This window comes from Brienomyrus brachyistius, chromosome 23 (assembly GCF_023856365.1).
Source record: "Brienomyrus brachyistius isolate T26 chromosome 23, BBRACH_0.4, whole genome shotgun sequence".
Classification (NCBI taxonomy): Eukaryota; Metazoa; Chordata; class Actinopteri; order Osteoglossiformes; family Mormyridae; genus Brienomyrus; species Brienomyrus brachyistius.
In genome coordinates, this window is record NC_064555.1 from 22,154,480 (window position 1) to 22,172,220 (window position 17,741).

The window sequence follows — 17,741 nt, forward strand, 5'->3', positions numbered from 1 at the left end:
CTATTCCAATTAAATATTTATGTGTCTGTTTGCCTCGCTTCTTCTTTCATAAAGCTTCAATGTGTAATATACATCACTGAAGTTATTTTGAAAGTGTAATTAGTGTAAACGCAGAGAAAATATGCTTTCTGACTGACACCCCGGGGTCACCTGCCGCTGCGTAGTATATGATGGAGACGTTACATCACATTACATCATAATCACCTGCTGCACCTTTGAGGAAACTCACGCCGGACCTGACAGTGAACTTCTGCAATAAAAAAACTAATTTGATATACTATGTTACGGTTAATTGCACTGGCCAGACTTGATGGCTTTTCGAGGAAAGAATCTTTTTCGAGTAATGGAGTAGCATACACCTCGAATGCTGTGGGCGTCAGCTGCACGCTTTGTCCGACGCACTAGCCGTTTCCACCCCAAAACATCCAGTGACGTTTGTGTAAATACAGTATCGTGCACCGCTGCTGACCTGCCCACCGCTGGCAGCGCCTCCCGGAAGCCGCGCAGCTGCGCTGTCTCTGCGGTCTTGTGTTTCCTGTTTACGGGCGGGAAGAGCGAACGATAGCTGGGCGCAGATCGCATCACGGCGTTGGGCTTTCTGCTTCCGCGGACTGCACGCTGCTGCTGTCTGCTGAATTTCCAGTAACGGTGCCGCTGATCCGCTTTTGCTCCTGAGGGATTTTGATACATTTCAGTAGGTGCTGAAGTTTTTTTTCACCGCCACAAGGGATCGGGGCTGCGAGAGCAGATGGAGGACCATGCGGACTCTGGTGGTGGCGGTACCGCTGCCTTGGCGGGGCCCTCGGTCGTGGTGACCGAGGTCCGCTGCCCGGCTGCCAGCCGCCCCCTCCGCCTGCTGGAGTGGAAGGTGAAGCCCGGATCGCTGGTTAACGTGGACTCCGTGCTGGCACTCTGTGCTCCCGTGCCCCCGGAGCGGGAGGACGGCCCAGACGTACGCCAGCGGCCGATCAGGCCATCGGAGAAGAAGGTGAAGTCGGACCGCGCCGGGGTGGTGCGGGAGCTGTGCTGCCAGCTTGGACAGCTCATTCCTCCGGGGTGAGTAGCGCCGGGACCGGGCCACTTCCATGGGTCCTCCGGTTGCTGATGCGCGGGACTTCATATGTTAACGGTGTTTAGCTAATTAGCTTTAGCCTGCTGTTGTGGAGTTAATAATAATACATGTGCCTGTCCACCCTTATTATTAACGCCCTGCCGCGCATTCTTTGCAAAAAAAAAAAACATATGCCAAGCACGGTTTTCGTTTCAGTAAGCGTGTGATCAGTTGTTGACATGCAGGATAGGCTCAGCATGGCTTAAGGTCTGCTTAATGTTGCCGGTAGTGAAAGTTTGACGTGCGGTAATGTGACTTTGTGTTTCCGAACTGATGCTTTTTTGGGGACAGCAGTCGCCCAGACAAGGACAGCTGATAAGAGCTAAAAAAATGCTTTGGAGCGGTTTAGATGAGGCGCAGCGTACTGTTTGTGGCCATCAGCTCTGCTGTTAGAGCACATGCTAGTGGTTTTTGTATGTGGGTTTGGGTCATTGACCCTAACTAGCCAGTTAACTAATTCTTAGACTGGAAAATGCTTTCAACTCAACAAATACAGCATATCCCTGATTTGTGTTTCTATGACTATAAACCAGACCTTTCTGTAACTTTAATTTCTGAAAGACAAATAGTGCTGTTTCATGTGTCTCTATTGGTAATATTTATGTTTGTTAAAACACGAACTGTTTCACAAGTGATGCTTAAAGTGACTTGTGTAGCAGATATTGTTTTGGAAAAAGCAGGAATTTGAGGGAAAGGAAGCTAAATCCTGTCCTTCGGTAACAGACTGGACCCTCTTGAAGGTTGTGACTCCTGGTAAAATGATAGACGTTTGTTAAAGATAAACCCTTTGAAATCCATCCATCCATTGTCCAAACCGCTTATCCTTCTGGGTCGCGGGGAGTCCGGAGCCTATCCCGGAAGCTATGGGCACGAGGCAGGGAACAACCCGGGGGGGCAGCCTGCCCAACCCTTTGAAATAGTAGCTAAAATTAAAAAGTCTGATTATATGAATTATTGAGATCTGTTTTTACACCAAACTTTAAAATGGAAAGCTGGGAAAAATCATCTGACAAGGCATGAGCATCCATGTGAGGGGGCCCCTAGGGACGGGCCGAATGGTGGCTCAGTGAGGGGCTCTGTGGTCCCAGACCCCCAGCGTTTAAATCCGATACCTTCTGTGTGTGGAGTTCATGTCTGCTTCCTGTATCTGTATCAATTTAGCTGTTTCTCTACACCGTTTCATTGTACAATCACTGTGTTGTACATCCTAGGATAAGCTAAGTAGTGATTAAAACGGGTTTTGTGTGCAATATAGAAGGAGGAAAGTGCAGTTTTTCCTTGATATTTATGCAAATATGTATGCATGCATGTATGTTTGTGATTTGATGTTTGTATCTGATCAGGTATTGGTAGTAATATAATTCATAAAATGATGTGGGGGGCGTTATATGCATTTTCTTGTGTCGGACACACTTTTAGGTGTGTGGGTGCTCATCTTTATTTCAGTCTTGGCTGTTGATATATATTCCAAACATAACTGTTCTGGCCCACTGTAGCTAAAGGCTTAAGACCAGTTCTTCAGAAGAGGACGTGGCTTCCATTGTTGGGATATGGCATTCGATACGGGGACCAGTAAGGTGATGGGTTTTACAGTGCTGTACATATGCGGCATGCGTTTAATGCAAATGAACTGGCTACATGGAATCATAATCCTGACATTGTTTTTAATAATAATTTAACACTCCTGGGCAGAGTTAAACCCCCCCCCCCCCCTCCCCGCCAACGCTGCTACCGCCTCCTCCTCTCTCTGATTAAATAGCATCCTTGCAGCATTGCCTGTTGCGCCTTGACTTTTAGTAAGAAGAATTTTTAAATGTCAAGTTAACAGGTTACCGGAGCACATTGGTAATTCTGTTACTGAGAGCCTCTGGGTACTTTTAAATGGATTTTACTTTTGTTAAATACTAGGTTCCTTAAAAACAAAGTAAAATTAAAGTCAGTGTGTTTCCTTTTAACATGCTGAGTGTTTTTTTCCCCATTCTCTCTAAATGCCATCATTCAGTGAGGAATCGCTGCGCCGGCCTTCATTCGAAAGAGCAGGGCGTTTATAATGAAGTCCTCGTCTGTTTCAGGACGTGCTGGTGTCCCTTTTAAAGTAGAGAGGGCAGTTCTGGGTGTGAAGCAGCAGCAGGCAGAAATCATCCACACCCCCCCTAGACTGGCAGTGCTGTCCAGACCATTTTTACTAAATTGCCCTTTAATTGGAAAAAAAAGTAGAAACGCAAATATGTTTTTGTCCAAAGGCATGATTAATGTGTTCTGTGTGATAAGTTTTTGCACTGGCAATAAAACGTGTTGTCATTGCCAATGGTAAATATTGTGTAAAAGGGGTTATTAAATGGGACAAGATTAAATGCATCCATCTGTTTTTCTGCTCTGTTCAATGAAATCATAATATGGGAGAGAAATAGCTCATTCATGTGGTCTTTAAGACTTTCTCAAACCCATTGTCAAGGGGGATGGGTCATTTAGATCCTGATTCTAGGAATAAAAGTAGTTTTGTGGCATTAAGGAGTTATTAAAGAAAATTGCATTTTCCATTCCATGCTGTTTAAGCCTAGTAATACAGCTCACTAACAGCAGGTGGCAGTGTCTGTGTGTTTATAATTCAAACAGTCTGAAAATGCTTTTCTGTGTGAGAACAGTGATCGTTTCAAACTTTGCTGTTTGTGCAGATGTGTTCTGGTTTAGAGGTGAGACAGTATTTTATGCAATTTCAGTTGCACTGTTAAGAAGAGGACACGTTTTGCACAGTTTAAAAAGATAAATAAAGGAATATTTTTGAATAAATTTGTCTTTAGCTCATTCTGTTAAAAAATCATTAGAAAGTCATCATTTTGTTAGACAATCGTGAGAAAATCGTATCATTCACATCTTATCGCGAATGTATCGTTACATCCCTTGTGAGCATAGCAGCACCCTGCGCTGTTCTGTGTGAGAACAGTGATCATTTCAAACTCTGCTGTTTGTGCAGATGTGTTCTGGTTGAGAGGTGAGGTTTTGGGCTTGATGTGTAAAGCGGCGTGTTCTGTACCAGGAGCGTGTTGGTCCGGATAGAAGAGTGCAGCCATCCCATCGTGATGAAAGGCCTGTGTGCTGAGTGTGGCCAGGATCTTACGCAGTGAGTGCAGCACGTTCGCGCACAAACACACGTGCACAGATAAATTGCATTTCAATTACTTGCTACAAATAGCAGCATTTCGCCCGGATGCCAACTGGGATTCATTTTTATTTCCCCTTCCAGACTGCAGAATAAGAATGGCAAGCCGCAGGTGCCCATCTCCACAGCTACCGTCTCCATGGTGCACAGCGTCCCAGAGCTGATGGTCAGCTCAGAGGTGAGATCTCTGATGCAACGTCTGGTGACCCTTGTACTCTGTGCGCTGCGGTCCGCAGAACTGTTCCCTGATCAGTTTGCCACGGCCGTGCTCTCGCCTCCCTGATAGCAAGCGGAGCAGCTGGGCCGAGAGGACCAGCAGCGGCTGCACCGAAACCGGAAACTGGTGCTCATGGTGGACCTGGACCAGACACTCATCCACACCACGGAGCAGCACTACCAGCGCATGTCCAGCAAGGTGAAATGAGGCCTGGGGGGCGGAGTCTCCGCCGTGGCACGACATCTGCCAGAAAAGGGTGATTTTGGGAAAGGGTTATACAGTGAGGTGCCTGTAAAAGTGAATTTGGAGTGATTTTAAGGTGCTAAAGTGATGATACACGGGGCAACTTTTTGAGCAATGTTGCTGGGCAATTGCCAACCAGGTGAGTCAAAGGGCAACTCATCTTGATCTGGATGATTGTGAGAAGTTTGACGTTTTTCAGATAGAAATTTGTTGCCCGGTATCAGTGGGAAATTGCCCAAACATCATTGGTGAGCAGCACTGCTCCAGGAGACCCCTCCTGTACCATCACTCTAATGAAGCCTTTTGTGGTGACCATTTTGTTGTAATAATAATATGATACTTTAATGATCCCCATGGGGAAATGGGCAGCCACCCGTAGAAGCACCCTGGGAGCTGGGGTTTTAGGGCCTCGAACCGGCGACCTTCTGATGACAGGCACAGAGGCTTAGCCCTCTGAGCCACATGCTAGTTAGAATGTAGACTGTAAGACAATAAACTGCTGATTGTTAGCTGTGTCGGCGAGCTCATGGCACGGTTGCCGTCGATGGTACTCCCGGCAGCAGGCCCCCCCCCCCCCCCCGCACGTGTAATGGTGGGGGCTGTTTGGGTGGAGCTGTAAAGAGGGCGACCCTCTGTCCTCAGGGCGTGCTGCACTTCCAGCTGGGCCGTGGGGAGCCCATGCTACACACGCGACTTCGGCCCCACTGCCGCGAGTTCCTGGAGAAGATCGCCAGGCTGTACGAGCTGCACGTCTTCACCTTCGGCAGCCGGCTGTATGCGCACACCATCGCAGGTAGGCGGCCGGGCTGAAGGGGGGAGACTCTCGGCGGCCGATATCGCCGCTCGTCTCTTCAGTCATCATTAGCCATGCCCCCCCGTCTAGCTGCAGTCTGTTCAGAGGCCGTCACAGTGGCATAGTAAGCTTGGATCTCATCCCTGCTGACTGCATGTGTAGTTTGCACACTCCCTCCGTTCCCTGTGGGATTCCTCTCACAGTCCGAAGACATGCCGTGTCGGAATTGCCCATAACAATTTTGCGTGTGTGCGTGTATGCGTGTATGTGTGTATGTGTGTGTGTGTGTCTTTGAGCATTAAACATGTAATGATGAATTGCAAGTCGGTTAAAAATCGATGTAAATGTACGACAGTTTAATCCGGCTGATGCGGAAAATGAATCGCTACTTTAGGAGTACTTCACGGTACTGTACTTAACAGAAAAACTGGTGAAATATTACATTTGATGTAATATAATGACATACATCGACATTGTACGTTGTATGATTTTGACCGAACACGAGGTGGCTAGCAAATTTGAAATGGATGACAAACAAATTTGTCTGCAGCTCGTTCTGTTAAAATCGCTAGAAAATCATATCGCAAATGTATCATTACATCCCTAGTGAGCATACCCGCACCCTGCACTGCCTTGGTTAGGCCCAAAGCTCACCGTGACCATCTGCGGTGAAGATGGATGTCTAATATGTTAGGTGTTTATTGTCAAAAGGAAGCTGGTATAACTTTTTTTCATAACTTCCAAAAAGGAAACTGACCTGATAGTTACTGATCCTGGTCGAAACACGTCAGTGGTTAAATTTCTTGTTTCGTAATTTTAACGTTAAATGAGATGTGTTGTGCTGATGAGGTGCCTAGTGTATTATTTCACCGCAAGGATTAATTTGAATATTCTGTAGTCTGGACACTGGATGCTGTTCATGTGATTACTGAGAACCCGCCTCTGCATTACATTAGTGTCTTTGACTGAATGGCTTCTCTTTGTGATGTTTGTCTTTGCGTCTCCTCAAGGGAAGAACACAGAGGAACTAAACATGTATTAATGCTGTTTAAATTATGGCAAAATATAAGGGAAGTTCTAATGAGAAAACCCAGCTGGTGGTAATAAATGATTCCCGTGACTCGGGGTGCTGATATCTCTAGGGGGAATTCTGATGAGCTTAGCCTGGAAACTGTTGTTTATATTCTTCCCTCACGCTTATGAATTTCGTTGTTGGGACCCATCTGAGTGATGTAAAAATAGGGAAAAATGTTATGACCTAAACTGAAATTTTGTTCAGTACAGGCAGTCCCCAGGTTTCAAACAAGATCAGTTCCCTATGTCTGTCTTTAAGTTGAATTTTTAGGTAATTTGGAAAAATAATACAGTATGTAATAATAATAGCTTTAGAGTAATAATAATAGTTATAGTGTAATAATGATGGTAACTACGTACGGTAATATTCTGTATCTCGGGCTGACGAACTACTGAAGCCATGCAATGTTTTCACAAGCGTCACAAAATAGTGCCTGCTTTCGTTATTACAGTCCATTGTATTCACTCTGCATTTTTTTATATACGTGTTTTTATCAGAGGTGCAGCGATCAGATATTAAGATCGGCATCGATCCATACCTGTTACACGCATTTGGTATTGACCATATGTGACCGATTCATGTCCGATACCTATTTAGTTGTCAGCAGTCTGTAGAAAGATAACCTCCTATTTCTTGTTAAATTGATTTGTTCAATCAATTGTGCGTCTGCTCATTCCCATTGTAGATGTTTTTTGCAGCATTCAAGCTGAACGCCAATGGTGCCACTCAGTTTTTCTGCCACTCAGCAGATGTGAGCGCAGTGACTTCTGCCTGCTGTGACGTCATGCGCATACTCTTTGCGGTACGAGGAGCGTAAGAATATCAGATATGAGGGTGACGATCTGGAAGCATTTCACGCTTTTAAGAACAACTAGTAGCACAACGATTTGCAGTCTTTGCAAAAAGAAAGTTCTGCGGCGGAAGCAGCGTTTAGTGGGAAATCCTACTGAACAAAGTGCAGGCGATTATGCCTGACAACACAAGTAACATGAAAGAAGCAGTGGGTGATCTGGGAGTCGCTAGCTTGGGCTGTTTCGCATGCTCTCTACAGCTTATGATACAAAAGGGGCTGCTATGGCAAGGAAGTGTAAGTAACGATGCTCCCAGTGGGAGAAAACATTTAAGCATTAGCCACTAGCGTACTCTCTCTTGGAAATTAATCAAATTGACGCTTAAAACAAGATGTACAAACAAGGTAGAACTAACTGTACGTTATGTATGTTTCTAATAGCCTGATTATAGATATTGTGGCACACATTTTTCATTTGTATTTACTAGTTTAAAAAAAAAACATTAATACATAAAGTATATATACATCTATTATATTAATATATTTAAAAATAGCTCTTGTATCTGTATCGGCAGTTGTGCATTGGAATCGGATAGGAACTGGACAGAATGTGGATCGGCCCGTCCCTAGTTTTTATTTTTTATATTCAGGCATTATGGCTATGTTTGTGAGTGTCCAAGTTAGGAACAACTTGTAATCTTAACCTGGGGACTGCCTGTAGTAAAATTGTAGTAAAATTTTAATTTTAATTCATTACTTTATTAATAATTTGTATGGTATGTAATTATTTACTTTGACTTCCACTAGGTGGCACCATTGCACTCATTTTTACATGCTTTCCATTGGATCAGAGGGTAGGCAGTGTGCCAGTGGTTAGGGGCATATATGCACAACAATAACAAATGTCTCTGTTGTACAAAATTCAGGTAGGAAATCTATTGGATTGTTTATTTCGAGCAATTTTTCATGAAGATCCCGAGCCTCGTTTAATTACGCTCTTGCACTGAGATTTCGGTACTGCCATTCGGATTTGTATGTATCGCCCATTACAGAGCATTCATTACAAAGCACCATACCTAAGATGTGTTATCTAGAGCCCCATCTAACAGGTGACAGGTGCTTTTTTTTGAGCAGGGCTGATGCTGGGCCTCTCTTCTGCCGCAGATGAACATTCTGGAATGAATCGGAGTGATAAACACACTTTCGAGAGTCTCTAGTTTGATGAATTCTCTGAAAGCGAATTTCGCCATGTAAGAGAGTCGATAAGCGTGCTGCCAGATAAACCACGGGGGGAGGTGGGTTTGGGGGGAAAGCCCCCCTCCCCCAGAGCAGATGTGATTTGGATCATGTGAGAGATGTGGCTGCTGTGTTTGTTGATTCATCCCTTTTAAGGATGGCCCTCATTCCACATCTCCCGGAACCAGCCTCTCATCAGCCTTCTTTCCTTCTGTTTCCTGCAGGCTTTTTGGATCCTGAGAAGAAGCTTTTTTCCCACCGGATCCTTTCGAGGGACGAGTGCATCGACCCCTTCTCGAAGACGGGGAACCTCAGGTATCCCCACCTCGCCACGGTGTCTTGCCCCTCATGGCTGTTTCTCCTGGCTGTCCACCGTTGTTACTTAGGTTTTGAGCAGGGATGCACGTAAGTGGTACGCATTTGGCGTAAAAAGCAACACGTGGCAATTTCTTGCCGTAACAGCGCAAACGCGCATAAAATATGTATACGCTTCCGCTGTTATGGAAAGATATTACCATTCGTTTTAACCTTTATACTGCAAATAAAAACTGTATCTCTGGCTATGTTTTTGGTCCTTATCGAGTGTTTTTACCTGCACTACAGTGTCGTCGCCCATTTGGCCTCAACCAAAGCCTTTATTTTGCTCAGAATGTTGATGCAGTCAGATGATTTTCCCCCTTATTGACCGATAGCACAGACTCTCTGTTGCTGTCCTTTCCTGTCATTCTCGGTTGAGATTCGTGGACGTAGTACTCTGCTTTGCATTTATATCTAAATCCCCCCACCCACCCACCCACCTTGTATGACGGAAACTCAAAATTCAGCACTGATCAGCCTTCTGAGGGTAATAGGAGATATTTTAGTCACAGAAGGAATTAATGGGATTCCTTAATTTATTTCTTGCTGCTTCATCCATTGTTGGAGTCCCCCTCTCCATCTCTCTGATGGCCCTAGACCTCCAGAATGGAGAACCCCCCCCCCCATATCCCTAGATGCTAATATTTATGATAGGGGGGAAATAAAAGCAGATTACAGATTAGTGTTTGCTTGTGTCGTTGTTTTTAACAGGAATCTCTTTCCCTGCGGAGACTCCATGGTCTGTATCATTGACGACCGCGAGGACGTGTGGAAGTTCGCGCCCAACCTCATCACGGTGAAGAAGTACACTTATTTCCAAGGGACGGGTGACATAAACGCTCCTCCCGGCTCCAGGGACGCTCAGCCGAAAAGAGGTAGGGGAACTCCTCCGCGCGTCCCCGTTAGCCGCCTCACATGATCCGGAGGGCAGCTACGTTCTGTGTCGGGGAGCGGAGGATCGGATGGGGTTTAGGGTCGGATGGTGGGAGAGTGTGCATCGGGGGCTTCAGCAGTACCTAGCATGGCAGGGATTTACAGGATGTTCTTGATGGCTTGGTTCAGGTGAGCTGGGAGGGAGCAACACTCTGGACCGTCTAGGGACCCACGAGGTCTTGGTTAAGAAACTCTGCCTTAAAAGTTCTAAAAATGTTGACCGGCAGCATGAGGGGATGTACTCGTAGGAGGGCTGAGATCATAGTAGATTCTGATGCGGCACTTCATTGCAGTGCTCTTTGTGGATAGGGGATAATGCCGAGAGCCATTCGCCCTGGATTAAGATGTGCTATTGGGATGCTCTTATGCCGTAGAGTGAGCTCTGTGTAAGCGTGGAGTACCATGCTCGCATCATACTCGTGCCCTACTCGCATGATACACAAGTCCGTGGGAAACCACTGTCGCCTTAATGGGTCATGTCACTGTCTGGGACAGTCTGGTGAGACTCGGCCCGCTCTTCCCCGACCTTGTTCCGGCAGGATTTCCCAACTTCTCAAGACCTCTGTGCAGATCCGTACACATGAGTGGCCCAGTAACCCACATGCGCAGTATCATCATCGCCAGGGGGGGGTTAGGGTGGGCGAGAAGGGGGCGGGCCGTAAGCGGATGGCGGTATAATGAACTGACAGCCCCCGGCTGCCGGTGCCGCACAGGAAACGGTGTGAACCACCTCTGTGCGCTTAGTCAGGGCAGGGGGGCGTGAGCCGGCCTGCTGTTATTGCGGTTTTTATAGAAAGTGGCCCTTTCCTTCCGCGGGGGTGTTTTTAGGGAGGTGTTTCTGTCAGCCAGTGTGGCTCGTTCTGGGGGGGGGGGGAGAGACACCAGCAGCGCAGAGGTTAAGGACGCAGGCAGGTCTGTGGTTTGTAGACATTACTTTCTTGATTTAGCGTGTAGATCGACATGCCTTCAAGTAGCCTCAGCTCCTATAGGGGGCACCTCTGCATATCAGATAATATTGTAAAGATCAGATCCTGGATCAGTTCTGTGTAGAGGCTGTACTTGAGCGCAGAAATTAAAGTTGAAAAGGGTTGAAAACATCACGCAAAGTGTCCAACTTGCCCAAGCTGGTCACATGACCTGGGGTTCCGCATGCTAATCGAGTCATCTTCTCACAGCCAATCACGTGGGCAGGCCGACGGAGGGCGCCGAGCTCACACCACTGGCCAATAAGGAGGAGAAGAGCAATGGCGTCCGGAAACGGTGCCGAGAGCGGCCCACTGGACGGGGCCCGGCCGAGCCGGAGGACCGGGCCGCTGGGGATAATGCTTCCGGGTCTCAGGAAATCGTCGGCGAGCGGACTCCTGTCGCCGAGGAGGGGGCAGGGCTTGCGGCGGGCGCCTCGCAAAGAGGCGATGCTGCAGACGCTACGCAGCCGGCCGACAGCATGGGGGTGTCGCCGGCCATCCCTGCCAGGGGCAAGGGTGTCACAGAAAGGACTAGCAACGATTTGGACTTTGAGCTCTCCAGCGATAGTGAGAGCGAGCCGGGCCTAGGGAACCCATCGCCCTCGGGGAGCGAGGACGAGGGGGTGCAGGGTGGGGAGAAGGACACCAGTGCTGGAGGGGTGAACCTGGCTGCTGAGGACTTTGGGCAGGGGGATGCCGGGCTGTCGCTGGTCCCTCCTCAGCAGGAGGGTCTCCAGGATCTGGACAATGGCTGCCCCGACAGGAAGGAGGCGGAAACGGAGTCCCAGAACAGCGAGCAGTCCGGCGTGACTGTCGGTGAGGAGCAAGAGGAGGACCAGAGCGCCGAGGAAGATGAGGAGACGGAGGAGCCCGACCTGGACCAGGATGACCACCTGATTTACCTGGAGGAGGTCCTGACCCGCATTCACAGCGAGTACTACGCCCGCTACGAGGCCTTCCTGAAGCAGGGGAGCGAGGAGATGCCTGACATCCGCAAGATCGTCCCCGAGCTCAAGAGCAAGTCCTTGGCTGGGACGGCCATCGCATTCAGTGGCCTGTACCCGACCAACTACCCCATGGAGCGGACGCGCGAGTGCTACCACGCCAAGGCGCTGGGGGCCCGGATCCATAAGAACCTGGTCCTGAACCCCAAAGATGTGAACCAGACGACACACCTCATCGCAGCCCGAGCCGGTGAGTCCCCTCGCGAATGCGTAATCTGCTGGATAATCCTGCCTCATCTGTAATACCCTGCCAGTGGATATCGGTTCTCTCTGTTGTCTTTCTGGTGATTTCAGCCATTTCTTATAATTTTACTTAAACATTCCTCATGCTTGGTCTACGGTCAGTTTATGCAGTGTATACGCTATAACGTAATTAAAAACACAGGAGACACTAAACTTTCTTTAAATAACGTACAGACGCTCCCCTACTTACGAATGAGATACGTTCCGAATGGCCGTTCGTAACTTGAAATGTTTGTAAATCGTTATTCAACATCATTGTAAAGGTATACGCAAGTACAAAGAACTAGGCTGCTGGGAGTGCGCACGCTGCGTAATTGGAAAAAAAAAACTGATGTTACAGACAGGAAACGAGAGCCCAATGAACACAATTTGGACTTGCAGTCGTCTTCGTTCGTATGTCTGAAAGTTCCTAAGTTGAAAGTTCGTAAGTAGGGGAGCGTCTGTATAGCATTTGACTGGCTGCACTGCACCAGTGTGTACATGCTATTCATCTTGGATTCCTCTGATTTATTTGTTTCCTTTTGAAGTCCAGAATTATGCAGCTAAGTCAGTTGTACTCTGCCATGCGATGGTTTGGCCTCGTACCCAGGGTGTCCACTGCCTTGTGTGCGCAGTGGTCCACAGGATCGGCTCACTGGAGCCCTCTGCTGGCACAGAAGGATCGGCCCACTCCAGAGTTTCTCTCCCAGATGATAAGACCTGTCAGTTACACAGTTGTAATTTTATTCTGGGGTTGATCTGAAGTTCACATCATCCACGTTTTGTTGAAGTGCCAGTGAATTGTCATTCTGGGAAGCTGTCTGTCAGGTTATGTAAGCGGGTGATGTGGGTAACGGTGTCGTAACGAGGCGGCGAATCAGGTGGGCTCATCAGCCCCCTGTTTAGCGATAAAACCCGTAAATGGCATGTGCTGTAAACAGCGGAGGATGTGCAGAGGTGCACAGGTGACAGATGAGTCCCGTGGGTCTCCTTCCATCATGCTGGGGAGGGTATCCGTTTTCAAAGCTGCTCTACAAGTTGTGAGATTCCCAAGCTGTCTGGGAAAGAGGACTGGTGCCCTTGTTACAGCTGATTGTTCTTAATGTCTGTCTGATTGCCATTCATTTCGTAATACTTATACATTGTACATGCAGTTATAAATCCTAGGTCGTCTGTTTCATAATTGTTCTACATTAGTTATTTATAACCATAAATTTATGATTCCAGCATACAGCTCTTTCAAGTTACCATTGTTACGAATGCATATATAACATTTAAAACCAATAAAGATTTATAAATCTGTTTCATGTGGAAACATCTTTTATGCAGTTTTACTCTTCGTAGCGTTTTTGATCCAGCTCAGTTATGATGATGATGATGATGGTGACGATGATGACAATGATGCCAAGCCAAGTGGAGTCCATGGTGAATGAGAAACTATTAATATAATCTTTCGCTTGTTTTTATTCTTATTTTTTTAGATTTGGCTCGTTAGCTATTTGTTACTGTGTTTATTAGGGAGCTGACATAAGCGTACTGACCGGATAACGACTACAGATCGTTATTTATATTTATAAGGCCACTGTGCCTGTGATCCAAAGGTTGCTGGTTCAGATCCCATGCTCGGCAGACTGATTTCACCATTAAGTTTTTAAGCAAGGCCCTTAACCACTAGTAACTCCAGGGACTGGCTGACCTTCAAATGTACCTGTTTGGATAAAAATGCCTGCTGAGTAACTAAAAAGGTAGATCTTCAGAGCGGCCCTTCATTACGGTCTTTCTTGAATGCCAACTGCTTTCATTCTGAGCTCGGGTTGGTCTAGATTCCGATTGGCTGGAGGCGGTTTCCCATGGCCGCGCCAGCGAGGGTGCTTCTCACAGCTGGCGTGGGAGGCACCTATAAAGCCTCCTGACAGTGAAATCCAATTAGCTTAACGTGAGGCAGGATTGGCTGGAGAGGTCATCTTCCGGTAAAGGGGTCCAAGCTGGAAGCTCTCGTTCCGTGTTCCTTCATGGGGGATGGAAGCTATACGTTTGCGATGATTCTGATGCCAGCTTTGAAGCAATCTGGAAAAGTTTCCAGTTTGATCGTTGCTGCCGAATATGTTTGTCTGAGTGGGTCATTTCTGAAGATGAATGGACAGGCATAGCTGAGGTATGTAAACACAAGGGGGCGCAATTTGTAAACATGGTGTCCTCCAAGTCGGCTGGGCTTTTGTGTATATATGCAGGGCTGTTGACCTGGGACTTGTGACGTCTATAGCTCCCAGCTGAGCCTTCGTGGTGATGTTATCCAGATTGCTGGCTGACCCTGCTTTCATCTCCTTGACGTCCTGACCTTTAAAGTCACAGACAGTCCCAAGAATCTGTATCAGATATCGCTTGTGAGTGTCACGGCCCTGGGCCTTCGTCCTTCGTGCCCTTTTTCGACATGCCCTGGCAAAGAGTGTGTGTGTGTGTGTGTGACTTGCAGTCGAACCTGCCTTTGCAGGGCTAGGTGGTACTGTTTCTTTAAATGCTTCGAAGTCTTCTTGGGTATCGTTTTTTATTTCCTGTGTTTTGTAGGAGCCATTAATGCTAAGAAAAAGCTTTACGGGAAATAGAGGTTTAAAATACTGAGGAAGTGATGCGGCGGATAGCGGCGAGTGAGTGAGAGGTTGGGGGCGTGGCCTTTGGCACGGGGGCCGTATCCATGTGTCCGGAGCGGCGTGTATCTGTCATCCTGGGGTCACGACCAGAGCGCGGTTCTGATTCTGATTTGGGCCCCTATTCTTCCTGCGGTTCCTCATTCCTGTGTCAGGGAGGGAGTGTCAGGCATTAAGGGAAAGTGATGTGCAGCTCAGCAAGGTAAGACGCTGCGCGCGGGAGCAGAAGGTCGGCGGTGTAAGTCCCAGGGTCGGCCGAATGATGTCATCGTAAGGCCCTTAATCTCCAGTTGCCCCGGGGACTGTCTGACCCCGCTTCCTCAGTTGTCTGCTAAATAATGTATTTATTGCAAGCCCAGGTCTACAGCTGTGCCCTTCATTTGCCTCGGTTTCATTAGCCTTTTTCAGGCAGCCGCCTGTGAACACCAAGGGCACTGACTCAGCATTTGGGGAGCAGAGCGTTTGAACAGCACCTACTGCTCTCTGCACAGCCCCGCATTCAGCGGCGATCTTCCTCTCGCTTCTGCTGCCTTCCATTTCGTCCAGTGTTTCTCAGTCTGGTCCTTAGGGACACTCCGTAGAGAGCTGGGAGAGAGCAAAGATGTGGACCGTCTGGCCGGGAGCCGGGAGGGAGCGAGAGCATGTGGGCCGTCCGGCAGTCGCCGGAGACTGGGTTGAGAAACACTAGTATGGTCAGATTGTTACATAGTTGGGCGGCTTTATTCCTACAAACAAAACACAGATCTATTATCTGGCACTTCGGTGAGTCGCCCCCCCTGTCGGCTTCTGGAACTTTCCGCAGGTCTCGTGACCGTCGGAAGCCCCTGATGCTGTTCGGGGCTGAGACTCCTCCAGCGTTCTGTCATGACGGGACGTGACGTCATGTGACGCTGCTGGCCTTTGCTCTGTGTGTCTGACTGTTTTTGCCTGACCCCCCCCCCCCCTTCCCCCACATACCCCACAGGCACGGAGAAGGTGCGCCAGGCCCAGGGGTATCGGCATCTGCACGTGGTGAACCCCGACTGGCTGTGGACCTGCCTGGAGCGCTGGGAGCGGGTAGAGGAGCAGCTCTTCCCACTGAAGGATGACTACACCAGGGCGCAGAGGTGAGAGGGCGCCCCCTAGCTGCGAGTACGCAGCACTGTCTGACTGAGTTTTTCTCTACACCAGTGTCTCCCAGTCCGATCCTCGGGGACTCACTGGCAGTCCACGTTTTTGTTCCCTGCCAGTAGAGAGCTGATGTTCGGGATGGGCAACACTGCACTAGACATTCACTGCACTGTTACTGGCACATGCTGACTATTAATTATGGATCACATCAGTTTTAATATGTCCCACCTTTAATTCTGTGCCTTTAATGCTGAGCGTAACCCTGATGACATAATGACCTGATGTGAGTCGTCTTTATTAATAATTATAATATTGCCGTTCGGGGCTCAGGAGCAGCAGCCCGGCCCCGTTTCCCGACCTCCAGGGCAGGATCCACTTGGCCTCACTCCAGTCAGCGCCGCCCCAGCCCAAGCCGGCGCCGGCCCCAGAGCTGCGGACGTACGACCCCGTGACGGGGAAGCTCATCCGCAGGGGCCTGCAGGCGTCACGGCCGCTCTCCTTTCAGAATACCTCTGCAGCCCCCCTGCCCCTGCATATGGCACAGTCCTCCTTCAGGTACAGCACAATTGTGGGGGTCCATTAAAGGGGGCCTTTGGGGTTGTGGCGCTCTTTTAGATGCAGTGTAGCCTTGGGGGTCCCTAAGGCTGGTCTGTTGAGGTTGTGGTCCTCCTGCAGGTACAGTGTACCTGGTCATCATTTGCATACGCCGTAGTCCTTTGGGGTCACGGTCCTTCTTCGAGTATGACATCATCACGGGGTCCTTTGGGGTCGCGGTCCTTCTTCGAGTATGACATCATCGCGGGGTCCTTTGGGGTCGCGTTCCTTCTTCGGAGAATCCTCGTGTTCCCGCGCTCTCTGCAGTTTCACGTCACCCCTTAAACTTCCAAAGCAAACACTGCAACACTGCTGCAGTGGGTCTCTCTCCAGTGCTCTGGATTGTGATGCTGCCGTGTTTTTCTGTTCGTCTTAATTGTCAGTACTGACTCTACACAGGCCTGCTTATTTAGTGCCCTGCCCTGGAAAAGCTGTATGCAGCATTTTATATATATATATATATATATATATATATATATATATATATATATATATATATATATATATATATATATATATATATATATTTTTTTTTATTTTTTTATTTATTTTTTTTTTTGAATTCCTGCCTAATTTCGTTTTTGAATTAGGCTTTATATCATCCTGACGTTAGTCACTGCTTGTAAATATTAATGTCCGCTGCTGGAACGAGCACCGTGACTGATTTAGCATCATGGGCCGCAGCTGTTGGCGATTTTCATCAGATCTCCAGCTGCTTCCCGGCGCAAGAAAAACGGCGATTATGTGGTGAACGCGGAAAGCGTGGAAGAGTGAGTATGGGGTGTAAAACGTGGTGCTGCGTCAGCGGGAGCAGCGGGCCGCGGCGACGGGGAAGTGTCAGGAAAACGAGGCCTGCCACCGTCGTCACAGAATTCCTCGTCTGGTGTAGGGCGTGTTAAAACCACACCACCTAATCGGACGACTTTACTGGCTCGCCGGTGTTAGGGGCGAATGACTGAATTACTGAGGAACACATTTTGGTTACAATTCATGGGGTCCAGTGGGATCCAGGCCTCTCGTCCCTCAATCGGTGGGTGGCCCTGTTTTAGGTGAAGGCCATCCTTCACCTGCAGGATGAGCGGTTACCGTGGTTTCCCTCTGGCTGGCCAATAGCCCTTTTGGTTTACCGTGCATCGTCACCAGGGGGCGAGACTGAGACGCCTCATGCTTCTCAGAAACCAGACAAGTAACGTGTTCCTGTAACCAGTATAGGGTTAGGAAAAAATCCTGTGTTTTCCAGGGCTTCCTGTTCCCATTTTATTGGGATAGTGCGTATTAAACACTTT

At 48.2% G+C, this 17,741-nt stretch overlaps 1 protein-coding gene across 1 annotated transcript in view; it reads left to right on the plus strand.

Annotated features, from left to right (window-relative positions):
• Window positions 1-12: 12 nt before the first annotated feature.
• ctdp1 (CTD (carboxy-terminal domain, RNA polymerase II, polypeptide A) phosphatase, subunit 1) overlaps window positions 13-17,741 on the plus strand; it is a 69,421-nt gene continuing 51,692 nt past the window's right edge. Inside the window, exons 1-10 of the mRNA XM_048993201.1 lie at window positions 13-1,056; window positions 4,149-4,232; window positions 4,356-4,449; window positions 4,558-4,686; window positions 5,374-5,524; window positions 8,850-8,940; window positions 9,694-9,857; window positions 11,091-12,074; window positions 15,716-15,857; window positions 16,192-16,416. Coding sequence (XP_048849158.1) covers window positions 749-1,056; window positions 4,149-4,232; window positions 4,356-4,449; window positions 4,558-4,686; window positions 5,374-5,524; window positions 8,850-8,940; window positions 9,694-9,857; window positions 11,091-12,074; window positions 15,716-15,857; window positions 16,192-16,416 — 2,372 coding nt within the window. The 5' untranslated portion in view covers window positions 13-748. The remainder of the gene's footprint in view (window positions 1,057-4,148; window positions 4,233-4,355; window positions 4,450-4,557; window positions 4,687-5,373; window positions 5,525-8,849; window positions 8,941-9,693; window positions 9,858-11,090; window positions 12,075-15,715; window positions 15,858-16,191; window positions 16,417-17,741) is intronic.